The sequence below is a fragment of the Ptychodera flava genome, chromosome 7 (genome assembly GCF_041260155.1).
Source record: "Ptychodera flava strain L36383 chromosome 7, AS_Pfla_20210202, whole genome shotgun sequence".
NCBI classification, from domain to species: Eukaryota; Metazoa; Hemichordata; class Enteropneusta; family Ptychoderidae; genus Ptychodera; species Ptychodera flava.
The window spans coordinates 45,249,687-45,273,977 of NC_091934.1; the positions used below are offsets into that span (position 1 = coordinate 45,249,687).

Consider the following 24,291-nt stretch of genomic DNA (forward strand, 5'->3'; position numbering starts at 1 on the left):
GGGGGTGTACAGAAACCAGCAAAACACATTCTGTTACCATGGGCAGTGAAAACACAGGTAACGTTGAGTTGATCAAAATACTAAACCGTTTGGGTCATGGGATATCATACACCCAGCTTGAGGAAATTGATACTGCACTATGTCTGCTAAAGTTATCAACTTAAGATGACTCGAGTATAGCAATACCATGTGATATTATTCCGGGTGTTCCAATTTGTCTTGCTTATGATAATATTGATAGAAATGAGGAAACTCTGTCTGGTGGAGGAGCATCACACAGAGTGAAGGGAATTTTAGTGCAGCAGAATATTCCAACCGTCGCACTGTCAACAAAGACTTTGTTGACGACAAAATAAAAAAATGCAGCATTGATCCCCTCCAATACAATTACCGCCTTACAATGCTGGTACTCGATTAGGTCCTCCCTCGATGGTAACATTGGAAATGGACTATAGAGAACATGTTGCAAAAGCTCAATCAAAAAATCACATGTGGTCTTCCGCCAGAAAAATCAGAGCGAGTAACCAGGTGATCAGCTTATGGACAGGGTTTAACATTCAAACTCAAAATGATGTTGATGTCACAGAGGATAAAATTGGATATCTCCCAACTATTAATGCTCCAGCAACAGACATGTCTACTGTGTATGGAATCCTAAAGCAAGCTTTACAGATAATTGAGAAGCTAGATCTAAATAAGGCTACATGTACTTTCGATCAAGCTTTGTATGCAAAAGCCACTGAAATCATGTGGAAGAATGCTGATACATTCAAGCCGTTAGTTCTCCGTATGGGTGTTTTTCACACAATTTGCAATATGTTGTCCATTATATGGAAAAGATTCCAAGATACTGGTCTCAAAGATCTTGCTGTTGAGTCTGGTATTATTGCTGAAGACTCAATTATTAGCGCAAGAGAGGGACGCAGGTCCAACAGAGCTGTGAGGTTACATAAATTATTATATGAAACTCTTATGAGAAAAGCATGGCATGGATTTTATGACTGGCCGGAAGTGTTTCATCTAGGTTAGCTACCTAAACTTACAGACACAGCATCTGAAGCTGAAAACCTTCAAGATTACAACACTGCAGCTGAATATTGAGTGCATTTTTAAATAATTCATTTTGCATACAAATTTTGGAGTTGTTCAACATGTACCTCGATGTTTAAAGGTATGAAAATGGTGATCTCTTTGAGTTTTGGATGAGCTACATTGACATGTCAGAGATTGTCTTAGGACTCATTCGAGCTTCACGTGAGGGGGATTGGTTTCTGCATCTTGCAATGGTTAGAAAGATGATTCCCTGGGTATTTCTTATGATAAATTAAATTATGCACTATATATGCCTGTTTATTATGCACAAATGACAAGGTTGGAAATAGAACACCCTGAAGTTTACAATTATGTTGTAAATTGTGTGTTTTTCCGTGCAGGTAGGCCCACATAATCCGTTTGGCAGAATACCAATAGATCAAGCAATCGGAGAGACAGCAAATAAGGACACACAGTCAGCTGGCGGGACAAAAGGCTTCAGTCTAAAGGCTGGGGCAGTAAGTCGGTACTACCTTACCGCAGAACACAGAACAAACTCCATGAAAAGCATCAGAAAAATGGTGCAGATAAAGCAGCCAGGCATAAACCATGCTGATCTTGAGCCTTCGCGGATTAAGAAAGGTGAAATGGCAGTTTAGTCACTGTTAGATGCACCGGACACCAGGGTAAATCCGTTCAATAATCCATGTGAACTAAGGCCTAAGTGTTTATCAACTGGGTATATCGCACCAACAAATGTAAAACAAGACTTACTTTGCGCATGGAAAAGCGGGAAGATGCATATGAAACGTTTACACAAACTAGGCTCGAAGTTAACAAGCCAACTGTGAAGTTCCATGATAGACTATCAAAGCAAAACCTTAAAACGTTTAGTGACATACAAAAAGTCAGTAAACCAAGAGCTTCAAACAAGGAGCTTATTTTGAAGGCAGATCATAAACTGTTTGGTCACATGCTTTTAGTAGCCTCAAACAGAAATCTTGATATACAAGGCATGTTAAAACATCCACTTGGACCTTTGCCTTGGGCCCTTGCTAACTATGATGGCACAATGAAGAAAACAAACAAAGCTACTCTTGCTAGATATCTGGAAAAACGAGTGTAGCCGGCTGAAACAATTGCAAGTCCATCAGCTTGCCTTATAGATGGAATGGCTCTTGTGCACAGAATAAATGCCGAGAGAAAAGCATACGATTCTCTGGCAGCAATGATTTTTGCAATAGCATTAAGGGAAGGCTCCAATAGTATCAGGATAGATGTGGTTTTTGACGTTTATAGAGAAGTGTCAATTAAAAATGCAGAGTGAGAGAAGAGAATGCCTGGTTCTACGGTAACGGTTAGCAATATTGCTTCTGGCCAAAAGGTACGACAGTGGAGATCCCTTCTGAAATGTTCTCCAGCAAGACTGCTCTCATTCGTATATTTTTGTAATGAATGGAAAAAAACATTCTACTTGCAAAAACTAGGTACAAAGACTATGTTTGTTACATGCGAAGGAGAATGTGTTAAACTCACACGAGGTAAAGTGGTCAATACTCCTGAACTTCAGTCATCACATGAAGAGGCAAACACACGAGTGTTGCTCCATGCTAAGCATGCTTTAAAGAAATACTCAGCTGTCATTGTTGTGTCAGAGGACACAGATGTTTTTATTCTTGCAACCGCTTACCATGCAGAGATGAAGAACGTATACATCAAATGTGGTACTAAAACTCGTACAAGATATATTGATGTAGGAAAACTAGGCAAATCACTTGGCAAGGAAGTCTGTGAGAGTTTGCCGGGACTGCATGCATTTACAGGATTTGATTCAGTCAGTGCCTTTGCAGGTAGCAGAAAATAGCAGGATTAAAGTTAATTACAGGAAATACATCAATGCAAAAAGCACTGGCACAACTAGGGCAGCACTGGATTATGTCTGATGATCTCTTTAATCTACTGCAAGAATTATCCTGTAGACTATATTCAGCAGGATCAAGTATTGACAGGGTAAATAACCTCAGGTATCAACTTTTTCGAGCTAAGAAAGGTGACATTGAATCCAGTCAGCTACCACCTTGTGAGGATTGCCTTTACACGCATGCTTTGCGTGCAAATTATCAGGCTGCTGTCTGGAAAAGAAGCCTTGCTTGTCATCCGTACATCCCAGACCCTCATGAAGGGCATGGTTGGGTTATGGAAGATGGTCGTTTGTCAATAGAATTGATGAAAGGCCTACCAGCTCCTGAAGCATTGTTGGAGTTTGTGGCATGTAAATGTTCAAGAGAGTGCAAACTTCCGTCATGTCAATGTCTGGTGATTGGAGTAAGGTGTACTCCAGTATGTAAACTTCTGACATGTGGAAACATGGTTGAGTTTGAAGAACAGATTACTGTTAATTTCAGGGACCTAACAGATGATTATGACGACGAAGATGAGGATGATGATGATGATGATGATGATGACATTGATAATGGAGAAGGTAATGACAATGACGATCGATAATAAGATTGCCACCCAGACATATAACTGTTTCTTATGAAATGCTTTATGTTGTGTTGGCGGTGGTTGACTAGGACATTATGGTACTGTATTTTGATAAAATACATGCCAATGGAAATGTAGAGGACCATAGAAAGATTGCAAAACTCAGGCCTTTGGTCATTTTCAATTAGTACGTAGGACATCAGCAAGTTAACGTAAAGAATGTTAATGTAAGTTTTGTTTTGACTTGGTGATGTTTATTCGGATCAACCTTATAGAAATAGATGTTTCAAATGGTGATTTTAATATTAGCTCTATCGGACAGTAAATGACACGTGTTAGTTTTCCATTTATACCTGATCAATTTTAGAGCCGATGCCCACCAGCCTTGCGGACTAATTTCCGACTGGTCAATATGAAGCTATAGGGACTGAGGCACTGCATGTTGTTCAAATTTTCACGTTACTGTTAAGATATCTTGTCATTAATGATTATGCATTTACATTGAAAGTTGAAAATACATATGAAAAAAATAAAAACGACACATTCTAGTTTACAGTATTGTAAAAGTTTCAGAGATATACATTTTTAACCATCAAATATATCCATAGTTAATAGTTGTAGGTTGTTAACTAAATATAAACTTGTTGACATTACAAATTGTTGCTAATTATGATATATAATACAAATTGCTACCAAATACATTATGCCCATAGAAATCACCATTAATTCCCCATTTGACCTTATGCTTTCAATGACCTTGACCTTGGTTTTCAATGGTCATCAAATAATGTGGTCAAAAATTTAAGTAAAATTCACATGTATCGTTTATCACCTTTACTGACATTCATTTTTGCTTAAAAGTGCATGACGTGAATTTGTGACAAAACAGACAATATTAATGTGCATTTCCAAGAAGAAGTTGCCATTTTAAAGGTAAAATTTCAACATTTTGAACTTTGACCCAATTTTGTCATGTGACCCCGACCTTGACTTTGAAGACCACGTGTTGAGTGAAAGTTGAGATATGTAACGTATCATATCTATTTGCTCAAATTCGGTATGAAACATTTTCCCATACAAGGATATTCACTTCTGTATATAAATGTTACAGTAGCTTTTTGATAATTCAGGTATTTGTTTCTATGGCAACAATTTTCAACCACTAAGCTACCGGAGATTTTCTGAAAATTCAGATTTTCAGTTTTCAAAAAAATAAGAGTGTATTTGCCCAATGCTCGCCCCAAATGGTACCGATAAACATATTTTGGGTCTGGCACAAAACGCTACATGTATAACTAAAAACACAGTGATTATTTGCCTTGATAATTACCCAATACCAACAACATCCCTGAATCAAAACACAACAATTTTCAAAGCAAACACTTTTGTAGCTATTATCGAATAAATTTTCGAGTTTGTATCACTTTTTATGTATATTAATATAACAGGAAAGTATTGAAGAAATGTTCGATTTTAGAGAACTTCTAAGATGTTATAGGCAATATCAATTTGACCTTGACCCACAATGTTCAAGGTCATGGGGTCAAGTGAAATGGCTATGATGTGAAGTACTAGTATCTGTCTTGAAATCATATAAATCATATATCTTTAATCATTCACTAGATAATCAGTTTTATATAGTATTTTTAATTGTTATGATTTTGTGTATTGTTGCCATGACAACATTTCAGGCAGAAAGCTACTTCTGCGACCTGTCCACCAAAGATTTTCAGAAAGTTCAGACTTTGGGCTCTTAGAAAATGTATGGGGAATTTGCCCCTAAAATGGTACCAATAACCTATCTGGCTCATGGACTAAATAGCATATACACTAAACAGCATTAGGTTACAAGGTGCAGTCAACGTCACTTAGACCATTCAATACCTGTCTTTTCCAGCTTCAACCCATTTTGCTGCAACCATTTTTCTTTCCTCCACAGACATTGAGACGCCTTCTCCAGTTGTGCCACAGACTGACAATAAAATGCAAGATTCAATCAGTGATTATTGTAACAGCATTAAGTACTGCATGTGATTTCTTTTCGCTATTTTATTGATAGCAGATATCTGCTCATTCCTAGTGAAAATTTCAAAGAAACAATAGCTCTGTTGTTTTACTGACAAATCAGTGAATTTAAAATCCCAGAGAAATGTCTCAAACATTGAAGAAGTGGCATCAAATTCAAATGAAAATTAATGATATTACAATACTAGTTTGAATGACTGTACATTCTTAACTCCAGTAAAGAGTGTGTCATACTGGCGATCATTTTCTATCAAGTGATTCTCATGTTTAGTAATTATTGAAAGAGGATTACAAGTTTTATAGTAAGACAATTTGCAACCTGTTTTCATCTAATCATGCTGCATTTAACATCTGTTCATATGATCTCATTGTGGCAACAGCTTGAGGTGTTATTACGTGGCATTATGAAGGATGGAATAATAATTGCGTACAGGAAGATGCAATCAGTTTTTCAGTAAAATGTGTTTTGTTATTAGACTGTACAAGAATTAAGGTTGTTGTGTGTACAGGATTGACTTTGAATTGCTGTGTCTTCATTACCTGTTCACTATTTCATTTTTGTTGCACTGTAATGTTATACAACATAAAATTGGAAAATTAAAATTGAAAATTAAAATAGGAAAATTAAAATTGGAAAATGGGGAAATAACTAACAAAATTTGCGAGAAACCTTCAGACAGATTCATTGGTCAAACAGGGTTCTCCACATGGGGGGATTCTGTGGGGTGGGTCATCCCCCTGTATTTCAGCAATCATGTTAATAACCATACAAAAGAATATTTTCACAACAAAAGAATATGCTAATTAAGTGGTCTTATGTCAATTAGCCATCCCTCTGATTTTCCAAACAGAGGAGAACATTGCCCTAGGTGTGTGAATTCACTAGTATTCTGTTTTTCCACATCTCTCATTGTTTTTCTGTGTATGATTAACGCAATTCCTAGGTGAAGTTCCTAAGCACTGCTTTCCAAAGAAGATTGATTAATTTTGAACTTTTTAACATCGTATCATGCAAGGATCTCAGTCAAGGAAAGCTGGATTTAAACACACTTTTTCTGTTGTTTTTCTCATTCTATCATGCCATAAAACTACAGCTTGTTTGCAAATTACAATTGTAGCAATTTTTTGTTTCTATTGTTATTCATACAATTGAGTTTAATACTAACAATGAATAGAAAGAGGGACAATGATATCACAACCAAGCTGTGTCACTATTGTTTACTTACTGAATACTCCAAGAACACCATCATTAACCAATGCATTCACATAGTCATCAATCACTGGCAAATTTAAATCACTGGAGGAAAGAAGTGAAAACACACTGGTTAATTCAAATCACTGGAGGAAAGAAGTGAAAACACACTGGTTATTTCAAAAGAACCTCCAACCAATCAATTCTTGTACCTTTGTCAAAAGTGGCGGAATCTTTGGCTGTTGAAAGGAAACAAACATTACTTCAAAGTGAAAACTTGGGTTGGTTCTTGACAGCATTTTGGTAGTGCCTTCATTTCATTGAGCGGATGAAAAAACAAGACTCTGTTCCAAAATAGAGTTTATTTCTAAAACTTCGACGTTTCGATTCCACACAGGGAATCTTCATCAGGAATCTAAAAAACAACAAAATTACAGTAAATATGGGACTAGTAAAAACGAAAAAGAGCAACACTGGCGTAAAACCATTTAAAAACTATTCGAAAAACTGAGTTGTTGGTTTATAAAAGGAACTATAGCTAAAAATCAATCTGTACAGACGAGAAGAAAAAAGTTTTGAACTTACAAACAGAAGACGAGTGAACACTCAGTCTAAAAGTAGCGATGTTGACCGGCCGGATCGTACAAAGCCAATGGCGCGAAATACAATGAAGGGAGGGCTCCCCAGAACAAACAACTTACAGACATGAGGAAAGGACTCCCTAGCTGTAGATGAAGCGGATTTGAAAACCTATAGGAACTGTACTTTATTCACCAGTCCTTTTTATTGATGCCGTTGGGTGACAGAGTACCAAGCTTATGAATGAAATGAAGTTCAAGCTGCTTTCTTATTTTATCTGCTTTTGAATATACACTTTACAAAGACCAGAGAAACGAAAATTATTGATGTTGTGCCCGGGTTCATGAAAATGGTGGGCTACTAGAGTATGTTTATGAGTTCTGATACTGTATCATGTTCATTAATTCTGATACGGAGTTCACGTTTCGTTTCGCCTATGTATAATTTGTTACACTTATCACAGATAATGACGTAGATGATATTGCGTGTATTACATGTTACATGTCCGACAAGAGATTGAGATTTTCCAGTGAGTTCGTTAGTTATGGAATTTTGTTTTGTTTTCAACATGTGGGGACATGCTCTACATTTGTTGCAGGGTGTACAAGTACCTGGTTCTGTGTCGTTCTGTGTGGATGTTTTAGCCCGGGCTTTTACCAGCATTTTCTTTATGTTTGGTGGTTGTCGGAATGCTACAACAGGTGGTTTGTCAAATGTAACTTTTGTTTCTTGATTTGATTGAAGGATAGGCCAGTGTTTGTTGATTATGGAGGAGATGCTGGGTAGTGACGGGTGGTACGTCAGCACAAATGGAATCCTCGTAGGCTGATCAGTGTGTTTATTTTTTGTGTAGTTAATGAGTTTTTCCCGGGAATGATTTCTTGCTTTGTTGATTGCAGTGACGATTGATGATTGCTTGTAGTTTCTATCCGTAAGATGTCTATGTAGTTCTCAACTTCTTTATTGTATAGATCAGTGGATGAGCATATACGTCTGTAGCGAAGAGCTTGACCTTGGGGATTGATTTAACAAGTCATCGTTGATGACACAGTCCCCACTTGTTAGTTGATACTTTGATTACAAGTCCTCAGAGAGGATAGAATCCTCTTCATTAATTAGGTCTGTGATAAAATACTTTGATACAGATGGCGCTCAATGGCCAAGAATGAGTTCCATGCTGATGAAAACATAAAACCAATGTAGGCCACTATCCTAAAGGTCATTAAATGAGTCAACTAGGAATTAATCGACAGGATGTTGCAAAACATTTTTGCCTAATAACCTAACACTTACAGATAATCACCGGTACCATATTTCATAAAGTTTGATGCAGTATTTACAACACTATGAGATCAACATCTGTATCAAGTTTCATCAAATTTGACGTTGTATTTGTGGATATATCACTCTAATTAGGAAAGTTCATTACATATGCAATTACAAATTAATTAAAACGACATTGATAAATGTCTTTTTCACTGTTATTGAATGTGAGCTTAAAATCCGTACAAAGTTTCATGAAATTTGATGCAGTATTTCTTGACAATCAGCCTAATTATGAAACTTCAATAATTGACATGATACTGCTAAATGACATGAAACAAACTGACGAGCATATATCTGAAATGGGTCAATGTCCTTGTACCAACTTTGAATGATAGTGGTGGATATGTCTGAGTTATGACTCTGTTTATGAAAAAATCGTAATAAAATGGCCACCTGGTGGCCATATTGGATCGTATCAAAAAACATATCAATGTGCATATGTATGACATAGGTCAATGTCCTTGTACCAACTTTGAATAAAATCAGTTGAGATATGCCTGAGTTATGGCTCTGTACATGAAAAAAATTGTAACAAAATGGCCGCAATGCAGCCATATTGGATTGTATCACAAAACAAATTAACGTGCATATCTGTGACACTGGTCAATGTCCTTGCACCAACTTGAATAAAATCGGTTGAAACATGTCTGAGTTATGGCTCTGTACATGAAATATCGTAATAAAATGGCCGCCTGGCAGCCATATTGGATTGTATCACAAACAAATCGACATGCATATGTATGACATTGGTCAATGTCCTTGTACCAACTTTGAATAAAATCGGTTGAAACATGTCTGAGTTATGGCTCTGTACATGAAAAAATCGTAATAAAATGGCCGCCTGGTGGCCATATTGGATCGTATCACAAAACAAATCAATGTGCATATGTATGACATATGAAGTAATCCTTGCACCAAGTTTGAATGAAATCGCTCCTGGCATCTCTGAGATATCTGCGTGAACGGACGGACGGACGCACACACGGACGGACGCACGGACGCACGCACGCACGCACACACGCACGGACATGACCAAACCTATAAGTCCCCCAGACGGTGTCCGTGGGGACTAAAAATATGACGAGGGTGACACGATGACGGCAAGAGGTAAGAGTGTTTGTCCGTTGGCTTGCTGTAAACCGTAGTGTGTATTTTATTTTCCCTCATCATCATCTTAGTGTCCAAGAAGGAGATTTCGGTGTCGCTGTATTCAATGGTGAATTTGAGTGATGGATGGATTGAGTTACAATATTCGTGGAATTGAAGGAGTTCTTGTAGAGTTTTTAACCATATGAACCGGATGTCGTCGATGAATTGTCTCCATTGCATGGGTTTAGTGGGACAATTAGCGAGTATTTGTTTTTCAAGTTTACCCATCGTTATGTTCGCATAGGATGGAGCGACTTTACTTCCCATTGCTGTGCCTTGTACTTGTAAAAAATATTTGCCATCAAACTGAAAGTAATTTCTGGTGAGGATAAATTCTAACATTTCTGTGATAAGCTGTTGGTTGGACGGTGATACATTGTTGTCAGCAAGTGCTTCGCGTACGGCTTGAATTCCATAATCATGGGGAATGTTGGTATACAAGGATATTACATCCATTGTGACAAGGATGAATTATCTGGCATTAGATGGTGGGTAGTGTCTTTCAAATATGACGGCAAAGATTGGACAATAGGTTGAAGAACGTGGTCGACATATGCTGCTAGTGGTGATGTCAGGGCTTGGCATTGCGGAATTATCGGACGGAGTGGTGTGTTCTCTTTATGAATTTTTGGAAGGCCATAGAAACGTCCAGGTTTGGTTCCCTTGGAATGAGTTTGGAGGCAAAGTCACGAGAGATCCACTTGTTCTTTTCCCATTTTCTTACCTTATTTTCAAGTTCGCCGATGTATAAATCAGTGGGGTCGTGGTCGAGCTCTTTGTAAAATGACTGGTTTTGTAGATGATCATTGCATTCATCGATGTACCATGAAGTGTCCATAACTACTATCCCACCTCCTTTATCTGCAGCTTTAATTGTCAGATCTTCTCTATTAGTGAGTTGTTGAAGAGCAATTCTTTCATCTTTGCTGATGTTGTCATATGTCTTTTTCCAATTTTGGCTGTTCAGAACTTCATCTTCAACTGCATTGAGGAAAGCTTCCAGTGTTTGGTTTTCATTCGGAGGTGGATTGTAATAAGACTTTTCCCTTTTAAAAGGACCAGGCGAGAGATGTGATGTTGTTTGATTATTTTCTTTGTCTCTGTACATATATCGAAGTCGGCATTTTCTTTTGAATTCTCGGACGTCATTTATTAGCTCTTTAGTGTTGACTTTTTCAGGTTTCGGACAAAACGTAAGTCCTTTGGAAAGAACGCTGCTTTGAGCCATCCACACAGAACGACACAGAACCAGGTACTTGTACACCCTGCAACAAATGTAGAGCATGTCCCCACATGTTGAAAACAAAACAAAATTCCATAACTAACGAACTCACTGGAAAATCTCAATCTCTTGTCGGACATGTAACATGTAATACACGCAATATCATCTACGTCATTATCTGTGATAAGTGTAACAAATTATACATAGGCGAAACGAAACGTGAACTCCGTATCAGAATTAATGAACATTTATACAGTATCAGAACTCATAAACATACTCTAGTAGCCCACCATTTTCATGAACCCGGCACAACATCAATAATTTTCGTTTCTCTGGTCTTTGTAAAGTGTATTCAAAAGCAGATAAAATAAGAAAGCAGCTTGAACTTCATTTCATTCATAAGCTTGGTACTCTGTTACCCAACGGCATCAATAAAAATAGCGCCAATGGCACTTGATCACAACTGACACATTGTGAAACTACTCTATCTCTGGGTACACCTGTACATGAAATACTGAATGGGTAGGTGCTGCGGGTTTGGAGTTTGTCAGTAAATGCACACAGAAAACAAAGTCCCGAAGTAGCGAATTCCAGCCATTTTCAAACCAGTTTGTCAGTGGGGTAAGCAATATTCGCAAAAATCACATTTCCAGGCTAATAGACTATGTTTTACGAAATCACACGTCCTTATTACAAAATAAAACGATCTTTGTCTATAAATCAATGCGCAAGTAAACAGGTCCAGCAGCTAGTTATGTCATCAAGTCTGTAATGTTAAGGGTCATAACAAATGTGAGAAATCTAAAACATTAAATATGTTGTTTTTTATCAATTTTATTACCAAAAGCGCATGAAAATCTCTGATACTTTGAATCAGCCATCCTGCATATATGTGTTGTAACATTCATCAAAACCTCATTTCTGTTCCACAACTCATTAAATAGTCCACAATGCAGGATTGGTGTACATTCCAAACCCCTAAAATCAATTAGTTAAAGGGGGTTAGAAATTTCCCAAAACTATCTAACCGCTACTACTCCGTTTGGCTCCATTTTTCGGAATCGGAACCTTGGAATTAGTCTGAATATCTCTACCAAATATCAATGCAGTCTGTTCAGCGGTTTTGACTTTTTGTCGTTTACGGAAAATGGACACTGTCCACCACCGGTTGAAGCTAACCCTATATCACAACTTCCAGATGTGATAATGACCTATGGTCATTATGTTAAAAAATACCGCCAATGGCGCTTGGACATAATGACCGCCTAGTATTATCGGCATTTATCAACAACCACACTCACTGTGAATTAGACAGACCACGAAGTCAATGAGCAACATATAGCTGAAAGACTATTTTTCACATTGTGATTTTAAGTTCATTTTTATGAGAAAAGAGACATGTATATGTATATGGAGAAAAAGCAGAAGACATATTTGTAAATTGTTTGTTAAGTGACAATCATATATGCATCTCTTGAAATTTTGTGGTTATAAGGCATAACAGTAGTGTAAGAATAATGAGGTTAGAGTAAGTTAGTAAAGCTAAGTTGACAGTATTTAAGATTACAAAATTATACACTAAGCTGGGGAAATCTGATTGAAATTAATGTTGAAAAGTAGCAAAGTCATGGTCATCTTTTGTCTAATACCTTGTGTAAGTTCATGAACTTTACATATATAAATCTTGCTATAGATTTGTTGCTAATGGGCAATAACTGTGTTTCAGATCATTTGAGAGCAATCTATCCATGACAGGTTTAAATTGTAATACCGGTATACTTCTATTTAAAAGGAGAGAAACTTCTCAAATAATTTTTTTCCCTTTAATTTGCTGTGAGAACACATGGACAGATGCTCAGGACTCTATGCTGGTGCTACCTTGATAACTAACCTACAACTTGTAACGTCATTGTCTAACCTGTTCACCCCAATTTCCTGTAGACAGGTCCACAATCTCCATTGATAACAATGGGTTTGGGCCATACCATTGTAGTGAAAGACTGTAACATGTGAGGTTGTGGATACTTAATCTCTGGAATGTCAAAGTCTGTATATTGACTCAAGGATGTTTACTTAACAAATGCCTAGGGTCATCTCAAAAGTGAGAATCTAAACTATTAAATATGTTTTTTTTAATGCTTTTGATACCCAAAAGAGCATAGAAATCTCTTATACTTCAAATCAGTCATCCTGCATATTTCTAACATTCATCAAAACCTCATTTCTGTTCCACAACTCATAAAACAGTCCACAATGCAGGATTGGTGTACATTCCAAAACTACATATATGAAAGACCCTAAAATCAATTAGGTAAAAAGGGGGTTAGAAATTTCCCAAAACTATCTAACCGCCGCTCCGTTTGGCTCCATTTTTCGGAATTGGAACCTTGGAACCAGTCTATGTATCGGTATCAAATATCAACGCAGTCTGTTCAGCAGTTTTTGACTTTTTGTCGTTTACGGAAATGGACGACATCAAACACCGGTTGAAACCACCTCTATATCACAACTTCCAGTTGTGATAAAAAGGGCTGGTGAATAAAGTACAGTTCCTATAGGTTTTCAAATCCGCTTCATCTACAGCTAGGGAGTCCTTTCCTCATGTCTGTAAGTTGTTTGTTCTGGGGAGCCCTCCCTTCATTGTATTTCGCGCCATTGGCTTTGTACGATCCGGCCGGTCAACATCGCTACTTTTAGACTGAGTGTTCACTCGTCTTCTGTTTGTAAGTTCAAAACTTTTTTCTTCTCGTCTGTACAGATTGATTTTTAGCTATAGTTCCTTTTATAAACCAACAACTCAGTTTTTCGAATAGTTTTTAAATGGTTTTACGCCAGTGTTGCTCTTTTTCGTTTTTACTAGTCCCATATTTACTGTAATTTTGTTGTTTTTTAGATTCCTGATGAAGATTCCCTGTGTGGAATCGAAACGTCGAAGTTTTAGAAATAAACTCTATTTTGGAACAGAGTCTTGTTTTTTCATCCGCTCAATACTACTCTCAAGACCAAGTTTCATTGCCACCTAGTACCTGCTACTGTAGTTGGACTGACACCAGTTCTAAAAACAAACTCATTTCATTGTTGGTTCAACCAGGCTCACTGCCAGACGTCCGTTGTTTTCAGTGGGATTGGTGGAACTTTGTACAGGAAGAGGTGGTGAAAATGTTGAAAGAATAAGGATTCCAAAGTCTGCTTATCACCAACAGATACTGGTTCAGACTGAATTTTGTCACATAAGATAACATAACAAATGGTTGGTTGGTACATTATGAAGCTTACCCGTCTTCTGTGAAAGGTGTGAATGGCGCTGCCACCAACCCCTTGAAATTTGAAATCCCAGCCTAGAATTAAAAAAAAAAGATTGTATTGTAAAACAATATCATCTTTGTTGTAAAAAAAAAGAAGTGGAAAGGAGTGAAAAATTGAGAACTGCAATTCATCTTGTCCCTAAAGTTCATTGAAATACTAACGATCAGTTAGCTTTATTATTGAGTTTTCCATTTACAATGCATTACAACCCTTTTCAGCATGCACTGTAATTGTTGAAACGTGAATTCTATTCAAGACTAAGATTCAGTTTTCAACCATGACACCTAACTTTACGAAGAAAAGGACAGTATTGATCAGTTCAACACAAGATATTTCAACTTGATTTGGGAAAGAAAAAGATAAAATAAGTTAAAATAGTGGAGTTGTAAAAAAATGTCAATAGAAACAAAATAGTGGCATAAATGAAAAAATCTCCAATTGAAAGGACACACAATTTGCAAAATGATATTGTTATAAATTTAGAATCTTTCTATGAAATCAAATTTTAATTTATTATATTACAGAAACAAATGCAAATTGCAAAACTCTGATGTTTTGTATGAACTGCAATGTTGAGACCAAAACCAATAGTCTGAATGGTATTTCAAAAATAAGGTGACCTTCCAAAGGTCAAAGTGGCATGTATGAACTGCAATGTTGAGACCAAAACCAAGTCTACCGTCGTCAGAATGGTATTAAAAAAAAAGGTGACCTTCCAAAGGTCAAAGTGGCATGTATGAACTGCAATGTTGAGACCAAAACCAATAGTCTGAATGGTATTTCAAAAATAAGGTGACCTTCCAAAGGTCAAAGTGGAATGAACTAATGAACCTCACTTGAGTGGCTAACACCTATAAAGCCAATAAAAGAACTCCAGAAAGGGTTTGATGATTACAAATTAAATGAGAGAAATATTGCAAACTTACAATTCCATTTGAGAGACCATCTTCATTTGACATGATTGGGTTATCTGTTGATGTCTTTGAAAGCTAAATCTTGAAATAAAATCACAAAATCTTGAACCCGAGAAACAAGAAAAGAAAATTATCCATCACAACTGGTATGCCATCAACAAAAGTTGCGAATGTTACATTATGCCATGAATCCAAACAACCTGACCTGGAATTGGAAAGAGGGCTTTTAAGTTGTTTAGTCAAAACAAACAGACTTTACTGAAACCTTGCAACCGAGAAGATAGATATGACCTTTTCCTTAAATTACAAATATGAATATAAAATGCAATAATTAGAAAATTACTTTATATTATAATAATTATATATTATCCATTTAAATCAAGAAGTGATATATATATATATATATATATATATGTATATGTATGTATATATATATATATATATATATATATATATATATATATATATATATATATATATGATTGAAACTATAAACATCAATGAAGATTCAACTTTACATTCATTCATTCATTTATGTATGTGTTTTTATCATATTGTGTCAATACTGAGTGACCAAATAGAATGTTTGCTAGATGGGGGTCGGCCATGAGTTACAATGCCGTCACATGCAAGGCCACAAGCCATGCATGCAAATGTGATCTACACCATAGGTAACCATCAGACCGTGAAGACAATGTATACGGACAACTATGACCGGTTCAGATGCTTTGGGACTTTATACAAATATTCGTTTTACATACACTATGGAAAAATATAGTTTATCGAAAAATCTGACGCGCCAAAGCGACTTGCTGCGGATCCGTAGCCCTGCCACTACCGCAGCACTGTACGATGCGATGTGACCGTCTGGTCGGCGTTGCGCTAGTAAAGACTGCGACTGTCGTTGTGAACTTATTGAACAATGTAAGCAATTACAGCGCGGCACTGAAATACTTATTGCAAAATACGAGATGAAGTAGGCTCTACATGTCACAACTAGAGGGTCGCGTAGTTTCGATACATGCAATATGAACTGGACGATCCACGGACCTACTCGGAATCACAGATAATTATCTCTGTGGGGGAGCGATGCCATGCACGATCTATTTTCAGCTGTATTTCTCCCTGGCTATCAGTCAATATGTTTTGTCCTAATTTCGTTTTTTTTCTTCATCATTCACACAGACAACTGACGACTTGGCAATATATGAGCGCATGAAAACACAGCAAAAAAAAAGGAAAAAAGTGTATGTTTAGCATTGAATTTGAAAGGGGCTATTTGAGAACATGCGAGACGCTAGACGTTCAAGGACGCGATCAATGTCGCACACAAAGAGAATCTACATCAATACTTTATTCGAACCATACCGTATCGAAAGGCTTATTTTTCATCCGACGTCGACACATCCGTACCGATGATGGATATCTCACCGCTCAACTATTTTTCACTTCGACGACAGTAGAACAAAATGGTGACATAAGAACGCATGCAAGGTTCGCGTAAATCCTCGAATTAATTTCTGCCGACAAATTCACTTTCCAATATTGCGCGGCCCGGCGGCGATGGCGCTTTCACCGAAGATCTTGCCTTTGTCCTTATGTACATAAATTAAGTCGGTAATTTTTTTATGTGTGCTCTCTATAACTTGAAAAAACTCACCTTGATCGGAGCAGATATCTACTCAAACGGCGCTTGCAGATGCTGCAGATGGACCGACACAGGCAGTCGATGAATGAGTGTATATGCACTGGATTGAATCACACATTCACGTGTGTGTGTCCGGACTGAAAGTTCGTTGTCGCAGCTGGAACGGACAATAGCCGGATGTGATGTTATTGGGGAAGTTCTATTGTTGATTTGTTGTGATCATGTGACCGCAATGTGCATGTGATCTGATCAAGGTCAGGGGGCGTTCACTTTGGTGGTCGGTGATCGAAAACATCGTGAATATCAGGCATATGTTCACACATGGAGATCACAACTTCGGGTTTTTTGGGCATAAACTTTGTTCGTGAAAGACTCAATGTACGTGAGGTTTTTTGTTTGCTTATTTGTTTGTTTAAGTATCAAGACAACTAAATAATTCATCTCATCATAAATAATTTATAAATGGTATTTATATTATTCTACCATTATTAATCATTTAAAAAAATAATTATACCTAATTCCAGAGACTGTAGAAATGAATTGAAATGAAATACTGACCATGGTGAGCATTAGCATACTTATATGTCTTTCACATTAAACTTTGATAAAGAAGACCATGGCAATAGAAGGTCGACTCAGTTGTCCAAAGTGAGCAAGTTCACACAAGTGATGAACCCAACGGTCGAGGTCGGGGAATAGTCAAAATGTGAATGAATTGCTTCTAAAGCAAAGTTTAAAAAAAAATCAGCCTTTATTGCCTTCGCAGTCAAGTATCCCTGTGGCTTGAAAGTTCAAAATGCGTCACGCTGGCAATGAGGATGCACATGTTCTGTCAACATTTAACAATAAACACACCGTGAAAGTTAAAAACATGCATGTCCTCTCTCGGGTCCAATGATCAACCTTTAAAGAGAAACTGTCGACGGTACTGCGTCTGTGCAAGTTTCTTGTTTACAAACAATATATTTCGTGCACGATATCTAGATGCATCTCATCATCATAGCTGCAACGTTTAAATTATACGATGTAGATTATGACAGACAAGTTTTAACTTTCATCAATCACCATCATACCCAATCTGATTAAAATCAGATGTAGAGCATGGCGACGTCTACTTACGCGTCCGCGGTATTCTCGGCCCATATTCTCTTGCTGTCGCCTCTCGAGAGAATACCGCGTACGCGTAAGTAGATGTCGCCGTACTCTACATCTGATTTAATCAGATTGCATCATACATTGGATACAGAGTTTACATTGGTCGTATGGGTCCCGTACGACCTTTGAGCGCAGTTCCGACGGCTGTATGATAAGTTCGTGACCTTGCATATGCTAAACATCAACAGGGTTGACGTACTCTTCATTGAGTGATAGTACTGAACGTGTCGCTACACCCTCGTTATTCAGGCCCTAGGAGTCGAGATTGTAATGAGTGGTTAAGTTGCCTATCGGTCAGTTTACACAAGTCTGAAAAACGGCTAATTGTACTAAGCGAAATAGCGAAATGGCGAAATAACGAAATGGCGAAATCACGATTTTCGATTTTTTCCAAATAGCAAAATAAACAAATAAAGAAACTACACACAGAGAAATTACCTGCCACCTAGAGTATGCTTTATAATCGTCTCCTACTCTTACTAGTACAACATTACCTGTAAAACGCCATGTTGAACATCGCTGAAATTGGCCTCGGAATCAGATTCAGTTTCGAGTAACTGAACAAACAGCTGGCATATGTTTTTTTCCAAACTGACCAAAGTCATTTTCTGTCACATGAAAAGTATTTCGACCACAACAAGTTTATTACTGGCATGTGTTTTGCAGTATACAGAAAAGGCACTGATTAGCGATGATACCATTGTCGGTTTAGTTTATTTGTTTGGCCGCCGCCGGGTGGTCAGAATGGGAAAAAAAATTCAGAACAGAAAGTTTGGGGGGAAATATCTTCACACTACATTGCAAAATAAACAAACTATTTAGAACACAATTGAGTAAAATAAATCTGCAAGACTCAGGAAAATAATTTGCACATCTATTCTCATTTGAAAAAAAAATTGAAATTTTCAGTTGTACAATTTTTTTTTTCACAATCCGATCGTGACCACCCCCTCCCAAAATCTAATGGTCTGTCCCTAAGCCTCGAGGTATACGTGGTTTTGTGCGCTGTCAACTTCCAGGTTTGCGATCCTGCGATTTAGCCGAATTTATCATACTTTCGGTGCTAAACTTCAATGTTGAGAATCAAACATGTGCAGATTCACTGAATTTGACTTTGTTCAGATGAAACTCAGCATATTTTCTTATCAATTTCCAATCTGCACGGCATACACATGGGTTTTGGAATCCACCGTGCAGATTGCAATGTGCACCCGGGTATTTCGGCTTAACATCGATTATACAGCATACTCTAGGTGGCAGGTAATTTCTCTATGTGTAGTATCTTTATTTCTTCATTGTGCAATTTGAAAAAAATCGTGATTTCGTCATTTCGCCATTTCGCTATTTCGCTTAGTACAATTAGCCCTGAAAAACCGATTTGTGTTAGTAGGAGCTTGGTCAATATAAAAACAGCCCTGTTAGTATGAAATCGCTGTCTCCGCTATTAACAAGGTGTTGTTATGAAAAGCCCGCTTTGTAGCTGCTTCAAGTTGATGAACCACCAGACACTCAAGTGAGCATACCTGTTTTATTTCACTGCCATCATTCGGTGCAGGTTGTCTGCACTTTTCAGATTGTGTAGGTTGTCTGGACTGTAAGTTTGTGCAGGTTGTCTGCACTTAACGCCAGACAGTCGGCTTACAAATAAATACCGCCAGCAATATTTTCATAATTTTATTTTAAAATCACGATAAGACGTGTATCTACTTGTTATTTCACTGTGCAGTTGCAATAATTGCGAAGACGCTTTTTCAGATTCAACCTTCTCGCCCATTTAGGGAGCGTTCAGTTTTTACGGCCTGGGGGGCCGGCAAAATCTTGTCGCCGGTGTTCAAAAAAATATAGACCCCCCCCTGCATTTTTTGTGAAAAAAAGATGACCCCCCCTTTGTCAGACGAAAAAAATTGATGACCCCCCCTGAAAAATAACCAAAACCCATATGTCAAATTTACCCGCATGGTTTGGATTTGAACTCCGGTACGCGGCGCACTTTATTCGATGCCAGTGCACAAACTTCTCAGCCACATCCATTGAAACGTCTGTTAATTAGGTCGACTGTATGTAAGGCAATTTTTAACTTCATTTCCATAGACAACTCATGTCCATGGACATTGTATAAAGTAAACTTTATTGGAGTGGTTCGCCAAAGGCAGCCCTCCGGTTAAGAGGGTCATGGGCCATTACGTAAAGTCAACTTTATTCTAGTGGGCCACCAAAGGTGGCACGCCGGTAAAGAGGGTCGATCATGGCTATTGCATAAAGTAGACTTTACTGGACAGGGCCGCTGAAGGCGCACGGCCATTACCATATGCGTGATCCCAGGGGTCCCTCAAAAATGTTTCTAATACAAGCCGCGGCTTCAATTGGGAATTTTACGGTAAGATTGCCGTGGGGTATTACATAAAGTCAATTATTGTAGTGGCCGCCGCAGGCGGCCCGTTGGTAAAGAGGGTCAATCATGGCCATTGCATGAAGTAAACCTAATTGGAGTGGGCTGCCAACGGCGTCTGCCCGTTAAGAGGGTCATGGGTAATACATAATGTATATTTATTGTAGTGGGCCGCCAAAGGCGGCCCGCCGGTAAAGAGGGTCGATCATGGCCATGGCATAAAGTGAACTTTATTGTTGGTATTATGTTTTTGAAATGTGGTGACCCCCCCTTTCCTACCAGTGAAAAAGCGATGACCCCCCTTTGCGGATTCCAAAATTATGATGACCCCCCCCCCCTGGATTTTGCCGCCCCCCCCCCCGGCCGTAAAAACTGAACGGTACCTTACGACATCATCAAGGTTTGGCATTCTGTGCATGCGACATGCGGAGGGATGGACCAAGACGTTTTAGGGAGGAAATTATATCGATTCCGACAAGCAAGTTTTCCCATTCTTGCATTTGACGACTTCGTTTTCAGATTTTGCATGACAATGCTACTTTTCCACATTTTCAAATAACTGTAACGTGAATGTATCATTTTATGAAACGGGCTGCAATTTCGTTCTACACTTTTTCAGAGGTTTTTAGCCACCAAAAGATGTACTGTCGATCCCTGGATGAAAACAGCTTTGAACAAAGACAAAATGTCTGGTCATTTATGTACATGTATTCCATATAAAACTAGTACAGAATTTGATGCCCTTATGCACCAAAACATTGCAGCTGTGATGATGTTACATCTAAAAACGAATGCTGAAATATGAATGTGAACAGTGGAACATATAGCCAACACGTACAGTGAAAGATACTGAATGAGTAAAACCATATACCATGAGTATTTGTGACCAGGCTGTGACCTTGAGTATTTGTGACCAGGCTGTGACCTTGAGAAGGGAAAGTAAAGTTGCATGAGATATCGTAAAGAACAAAACTGAAGGGAGGAACCTGTCACTATAAAATGATCATTTGCGAAGGTTAGGGCCAGGACAGAATTACAGAAGGCAGGGCTGTTGCTTTTCAAAAACTGATAGCATGAAAATTCGGACTCCACTGCTTACATAAATATATTGATATATATGTTGTCTCTTTTCCTTGATCATTGACGTAAAAATGATTAACATTCCAATACGAAGTCTGGTAGTCTTTCCACAGTCCAAATTAAAATGACAATTTGCCATTTTACATTAGCATATATATATATATATATATATATATATATATATATATATATATATATATATATATATATATATATATATATATATATATACACACACACACACACACCTACACACACATCAGCATTTTGAGCATCAACTGTAATACACACACACACACATCAGCATTTTGAGCATCAACTGTAATATACACACACACACATACATACACACACACACACACACACACATACATCAGCAGTTTGAGCATCAACTGTAATACACACACACACACACACCTGAGTATGCATGGTTGTGTACTGGTGTTCTCTTTACTTACAAGTTGTTTACAAATGCATTATAACTGCTAACTTTCTTAAACCAAAAAGGCTATTAGCATTGTACTTCAGGAACAGGTAAAAAAGGAGGGGGGACTTTCATTTAAAAACTTATAAAGGGGCTGTCTTAAATCCCTGGTTGTTGCATTGGTGGTTGTTGACATTGACTCATTTAATTTAATTTATTTTAATTTAATGACTACTATACACGAAAAGTTGAATGGTAGAGGTAACATTATCCATGATTTATGTATATTAAGAGAATCTGAAGTGTCAGCTAGGATCTGTTTTGGGAAGACCGGAACGATTTACCAACATGCTGAACACCGGTCCTGTAACTTAAAAATTAAGCTCTACTATACCGTATGCCATGGTGGATTATAGATTCAAAATACCTGAGAAGGCAGTGGCCAGCTGACAGCAATGTAAAGGACAATTCCCTCATGCCATGTGCTATCATACATCTGGCAGAGACATTAATCATAAATGTATATCTGGATTTATCATTAAGGTTATGCAACTTTATTCTCCTATAGCAGAGAAATTTGAAACAGCGCGGAGAAAGTTTAAACAGCAGAAAGAAATTTCAAACAGTGCGGAGAAAGTTTAAACAGTAGACAGAAATTTCCAACAGCGCGGAGAATTTCCAACAGCGCGGAGATAAATTTCCAACAGCGCGGAGATTTTTACACAGCGCGGAGAATTTCCGAGAGTGCGGAGATAAATGTCCAACAGCGCAGAGAATTGTCGTTTTCGTCAACGGTAAAATACAGTCAAAGTTACAGTGTCCTATCTACACGTTCAGAAGTTAGCCACCATTTGCTTACATTTAGGGGCGTAACAGTGGTGGGTGGATGACAGACCGTCAATGGTTTCAATTTTCAAGGCCAGCGTGCCGTGAAGTTGCACCATGCAGTGATATGGGGACTCACTTAGTTGAAGTATAAATACAGCTGATACAGGGATGAAATGGAAAACATATAGAGTACTTACTATGCTCACCCTAATCCTTCCTGCGATGCCTGTTAATTCACCCCTTTTACTGCAACCCAGTGTTTGGCATTGACATGCATGCGACAGTACACAAGTGGACTGTGATCAGATTTGTTGTGTTGAGTTTGTGGAAACGTGCTGGTTCATAGTTCACAATTACATCACGTACGGCTCTGTTAACCTCTGCCAGGTCACGCCTGGAGGTGAATATCCATATGAATGCACATGGTTCACTGGACTGGCTTGCTTGGGATCTGGAAACAGTCAAATAATCGTTCACTTTTTTGCTCAATAACACACTCAGAAAGTGCGGTAAGGCAAAAACTCACAAAGCTCGATTTTTTTAAATAAAGTACGAGCTGCTATTGGGAAGTAAAGAACAAGAAATATTTTATTAGGGATGGACCATTAGACCTTGGGAGGGGGGGGTGGTCACAATGAAATTGTGAAAATTTTTTTTTTACTATTGTAAATTTCTGAAATTTTTTTTTTCCAATTGAGATTAGCTGTGCAAATTTTTTTTTTCAGAGTAAATTTTCAGATTTATAATTTTTTTTTTAGTTCGTCGCTGTCTGAAGATAAAGAGGGCAAAGATGTGGTGCCAAGCACCACAAGCGGCCACGCAAGCGGTCACGGGGGGGGGGGAGGTCAGGAGAGGGGTGTCCCCCTGCTGCTGTTGGAGTTTTTGAAAAATAGAGATTAAAATGGTGTTATTTGGTGGCACTTTTGGAGTGTTTTTGCGGGGGGAGGTCAGGAGGGGGGTGTCCCCCCCTGCTGCTGTTGGAGTTTTTTGAAAAATAGAGATAAAATGGTGTTATTTGGTGGCACTTTGGGAGTATTTTTGCAGGGGGAGGTAAGGAGGGGGTGTCCCCCTCCTGCCGTTGGAGCTTTTGAAAAATAGAGATTAAAATGGTGTTATTTGGTGGCACTTGGGGAGTATTTTAGCGGGGGGGGGGGGGGGGATAGTCAGGAGGGGTGTCCGGTTCCCCCTCCTGCCGTTGGAGCTTTTGAAAAATAGAGATTAAAATGGTGTTTTTGGTGGCACCTGGGGAGTATTTTGTGGGGGGAGGTCAGGAGGGGGTGTCCCCCTCCTGCCGTTGGAGCTTTTGAAAAATAGAGATAAAAATGGTGTTATTTGGTGGCACTTTGGGAGCATTTTTTTGTGATTACACATCTTCCTCTGAAACATGGTCTTCTTGCTCCTCAGTAGCTTCCTATAGTTTTGAAAATTGACTATATTGGTTTCCTGGCTTCCCTTTCTACTGCGTGGTGAAATGCCTACATTCACCCCACCAAACATCATGCATATCTCATGATTTACAATTGATTTTGACAAGC

The 24,291-nt window shown here is 38.2% G+C and overlaps 1 protein-coding gene and 2 long non-coding RNA genes across 6 annotated transcripts in view; 1 reads left to right on the forward strand and 2 right to left on the reverse strand.

Moving 5' to 3' along the window:
- The window catches only part of LOC139137670 (N-acetylneuraminate lyase-like), a 42,994-nt gene extending 19,909 nt beyond the window's left edge, over nucleotides 1–23,085 (reverse strand). For 2 of the 4 annotated variants that reach the window (XM_070705883.1, XM_070705879.1), the window contains exons 1-6: nucleotides 22,954–23,080; nucleotides 16,891–17,037; nucleotides 15,245–15,339; nucleotides 14,289–14,350; nucleotides 6,771–6,841; nucleotides 5,404–5,491 (exon numbers count right to left, since the gene is read on the reverse strand). In XM_070705883.1, the coding sequence (XP_070561984.1) occupies nucleotides 5,404–5,491; nucleotides 6,771–6,841; nucleotides 14,289–14,350; nucleotides 15,245–15,277 (254 nt within the window). In that variant the 5' untranslated portion in view covers nucleotides 15,278–15,339; nucleotides 16,891–17,037; nucleotides 22,954–23,080. Of the gene's footprint in view, nucleotides 1–5,403; nucleotides 5,492–6,770; nucleotides 6,842–14,288; nucleotides 14,351–15,244; nucleotides 15,340–16,890; nucleotides 17,066–22,953 lie in introns of those variants that run through there. The other 2 variants (XM_070705880.1, XM_070705881.1) reach the window with 2 other exon arrangements.
- Nucleotides 7,080–11,309, reverse strand: LOC139137672 (uncharacterized). The gene is made up of 2 exons (XR_011553438.1): nucleotides 7,322–11,309; nucleotides 7,080–7,151 (listed from the first exon to the last, which is right to left on the reverse strand). It is a non-coding gene; the product is annotated as an uncharacterized lncRNA (long non-coding RNA).
- On the forward strand, nucleotides 13,550–13,977 carry LOC139137671 (uncharacterized). The gene is made up of 2 exons (XR_011553437.1): nucleotides 13,550–13,735; nucleotides 13,906–13,977. It is a non-coding gene; the product is annotated as an uncharacterized lncRNA (long non-coding RNA).
- Nucleotides 23,086–24,291: the final 1,206 nt, after the last annotated feature.